Raw genomic sequence first — 3,889 nt, 5'->3', positions numbered from 1 at the left:
TACTCTTATTTTACAGGACAAAAATCAACTTTTTCTTGCCCACCCTGCACCAGGACAGGGCCTTTCTTTTCATCATCGCCCTTCAAAAAACCCCAAATCATCCCTCAAAAAAGATAAACTCAAGGAAAAACAGCAAAAAAAAAAAAAAATCCTAAAACTGAACAAGCAATAAAAATCTCTTTTACACTGTTTTATGTCCATCCTCTGCTGCAACTGAAAGATCATAATGGAAGTGGCACAGCACATGGAAAAGAGGAGAAAATATTCCAGTGAAACAGTTCTGAAGGTCTAGAACAGATCCAGTCTTAAAATTCTGTATTTAGGCCAAAAAAAAAATCCCTAACTTATCTTACATCCCATCTTTACTTTTGTTTTACTTGCTCTTTTTTCCCATTTCCTTTTCACCCCCTTTAAATCCCCAGCACTTCCAGGGCAAGAAGGAATAAAGGCAGCCTTCAGAAATCCCAGTTCTTCCAATTTTATGAAATTTTTGTCACTTAATACATGGAAATCCTGAGGTGAGATATTCCCAGAGCTGCTTGCAGCTTTCCACGGGTTTTAGGATCACCATGGAATGTTTTAGGATCACCATGGAATGTTTTAGGATCATCAGGGAATGGTTTGGGTTGAAATAGGCCTGGGAGATGCCCTAATTCCAAACCCTCCTGATATGGGCAGGGTTTTGGGTTTTTCCTGGCACACAGGAGGAATTTCCAGCTGGAGAAACACCAGGATCTGTCCTAGGACAAAGGGGTGGCTCCCCCCAGCCCAGAGCCACCCTGATTTGTGTCCCTAAACTCCGCCCTGCGGTCTGTGAGCTGTCACTGCTCCTGTCAGAGGTTAAAAATAAAAAAAAAATCCCATTTTTTCATCTCCCCTGAGCCTGGCCCTGAAATAAAGAGGATTAAAGTTSAGGCAAGAGCATTTTGTCTGGGCACCCTGTCAGAAATGGAAAATTATGGCATTCGGGGAGCGGGGAGGGGAGCTACAGGAAAGAAATACAGAATGGAATTATCAGAGAATGGTAAAATTATGGAATATCCTGAGTGGGAAGGAACCATGGGATCATGGATCCAGCTCCTGGCCCTCAAAAAAATCCCCCCTGTGCATCCCTGGAGCTCTCTGGGACCATTCCCTGGGGAGCCTGGGCAGTGCCAGCACCCTCTGGGGACAGAAAAACCTTTCCCTGAAATCTAAAACTAAAATATATATTTTTTATAAATATAAATACAAATACATTGTAGTATTATAATATATTATATTTAACCATAATATTTTTAAAATAAATAAATATCAATATAAATGACATTAATCCAGGTTTTTCACCCGAGCTCAGTGTTGATACATCCCCGTATTTTCACCCAAGCCAGCCCAGGGATCCCTGCCCCCTTCCCTGTGCTCCTTTCTATTCCCAAACCCTTTTTTCCTCCCTCCTCCACCTTTTCCCGAATCCCTCTGATTTTTAAACCACGAAGCCGCCGCTTTGATGAATCATTTTTCTCATCCCCCTTTTTTTTTTTCCCGGGCGCTTTTCCTCTCCCTCSCCCGGCGCTCCGATGCCTGGGTGGGCTCGTGCCGCCGTTCACGCACAGATGTGGCATTGACAATTCCGGCGGGAGGGAGGGATGGAGGATGGGATGGAGGATGGGAGGGATGGAGGTGGAGCTGGGCTATTCACGGCATTTCCTCGCTGCTTTCTCCCGGGAGAGGCTCCAAGAGCCGCCGGTCCCACACTGGGGGGATTCATCCCGTGAGCTCCAGCAGGATCCTCCCTTCGGTTCAAACCACGGCAGAATCGGCCCTTCCTCGCTAAATTTCAATTCCATTTGGCTTCAATCCATCCCAGCCGCCCCAAAGTCAGCCCTGCACGCCGAGGTCACGGCTCTGAGCGCCCYCAAAGCACAATTCCCGCTCGCCAGAAATAGAAGGGATGAGCTGTGCCTCAATTCCCCCAGAGCGGCTCTGCCTGAGTGGCTCCAGACACCTCAACCCAGGCACCATGCTAATTAGTGAATTAAGGATGTCTGGCTAACGAGGAGCTGCCAGGGAARGGAAGGAGCCTCAGGCTCCTGGAGGCCACGGGCTGGGCAGGAACATCAGCTGGGAGCTCGGGAAAAGGCAGCTGGGACACAGGGATGGATGGAGAGGAAATGTGTTGGGAAAGGAAACGGGAAAGGAAATCTGGGAAAGGAAATATGCTGGGAAAGGAAATCTGGGAGAGGAAATCTGGAAAAGGAAATCTGCTAGGAAAGGAAATCTGGGAGAGAAAATCTGCTGGGAAAGGAAATGTGTTGGGAAAGGAAAACTGCTGGGAAAGGAAATGGGAAAGGAAACCTGGGAAAGGAAAGGTGTTGGGAAAGGAAATCTGCTGGGAAAGGAAATGGGAAAGGAAATGTGCTGGGAAAGGAAATGTGTTGGGAAAGGAAATCTGCTGGGAAAGGAAATGGGAAAGGAAATGTGCTGGGAAAGGAAATGTGTTGGGAAAGGAAATGTGCTGGGATAGGAAATGTATCGGGAAAGGAAATGTGTTGGGAAAGGAAATGTGTTGGGAAAGGAAATGTGTTGGGAAAGGAAATGTGTTGGGAAGGCGAGGAAGCATGGAGACTTTGGGAGAGGGAAAATCTGGGATTTCCACCCTCCCGGAGACCAGCAATCCCAATTTTTTTGGGATTGATTCCTGGAGTTACAGCCCCAACAAGAGGGAGCTTAAAACAACGGATTCATACAGGAAAAAATCCAAGAGAAGGGCAAATCSACCAGAAATTCCACAAAACTGAAACAGCTTCTCCAAGAATTCWACCTAAAGGCTTAGAGACCTTCCCGCAAATGATTTCAACACAAATCCTTGGATATTTCCGTCCGAAACAATTAAACCTCAAAGAAACACACTTTGGGTGGAATCAATGAAGGAATCAATGAAAGAATCGACGTTGCGGTTGATGGGGGAATAGGTCAGATCAATCCCTGCAATCGATGGGARGAGATGGAAAGGTTGGGGCTTTCCCACAGGGTGTTTTGTGGGATAAAATATCTTGGGTTTCGACACAGAACGGGAAAGAAAGGGAATTATTGGAGGGGTTGGAGAGGTCATGGAGATGGAGCCAGACTGGGAGAGCTGGGAATGTTCACCTGGAGAAGGGAAGGGTCCAGGGAGAGCTCAGAGCCCCTTTTGGGGCCTGAAGGGGCTCCAGGAGAGCTGCAGAGGCACTGGGGCCAAGGGATGGAGGGACAGGACACAGGGAATGGGGTCACACTGGAAAATGGGGGATTGGGGTGGGATCTTGGGAACTGGGAATTTCAGGAATTGCTGGGATGGAATTGCACCCCTGGATCCCTTTGAGTGCCCAAGGCCAGGCTGGACATTGGGGCTGGGAACAGCCTGGGACAACGGGAGGGGTCCCTGGGTTGGAATGGGATGAGCTTTAAGGTCCCTTCCAACCTAAACCATTCCAGGATTCTGGAGAGGGACTGGGGCCAAGGGATGGAGGGACAGGACACAGGGAATGGGGTCACACTGGAAAAGGGGAGATTTGGGTGGGATCTTGGGAATTGGGAATTGCTGTATGGCGTGAACAAAACAAATGGGAACGGGTTTAAGGTGAAATGGGTGGATTTAAATGGGATATTGGGATGGAATTCCACCCCTGGATCCCTTTGAGTGCCCAAGGCCAGGCTGGACATTGGGGCTGGGAGCAGCCTGAAATGGCAGAAGATGTCCCTGCCATGGCAGAGGTGAAATGAGATTCTGAAATTTCACGGTTCTTCCAACTGTGAAATTTCACGGTTCTTCCAAGCCAAACCACCCCAAAATTCCACAGAAGAGCCCCAAAGCCACGGGCTGAGCCGATCCTCACCGGTTTTGTTGGAGAGGCGGAAGGAAACCATTTTA

At 48.2% G+C, this 3,889-nt stretch overlaps 1 protein-coding gene across 1 annotated transcript in view; it reads right to left on the bottom strand.

Annotated features, from left to right (window-relative positions):
- Positions 1–3,885, bottom strand: part of LOC130586344 (MAM domain-containing glycosylphosphatidylinositol anchor protein 2-like) — a gene marked incomplete at its 3' end in the record, with an annotated part of 12,783 nt that extends 8,898 nt beyond the window's left edge. The window contains exon 1 of the mRNA XM_057387129.1: positions 3,855–3,885. Within this exon, the coding sequence (XP_057243112.1) occupies positions 3,855–3,885 (31 nt within the window). The remainder of the gene's footprint in view (positions 1–3,854) is intronic.
- Positions 3,886–3,889: the final 4 nt, after the last annotated feature.

Source organism: Malurus melanocephalus, unplaced genomic scaffold (genome assembly GCF_030028575.1).
Source record: "Malurus melanocephalus ecotype Western Australia unplaced genomic scaffold, MMel_1.1 scaffold_1142, whole genome shotgun sequence".
In the NCBI taxonomy this organism is placed as follows: Eukaryota; Metazoa; Chordata; class Aves; order Passeriformes; family Maluridae; genus Malurus; species Malurus melanocephalus.
Note: the sequence above shows the minus strand (reverse complement) of the source record. Positions and strands in the feature narration are given on the sequence as shown.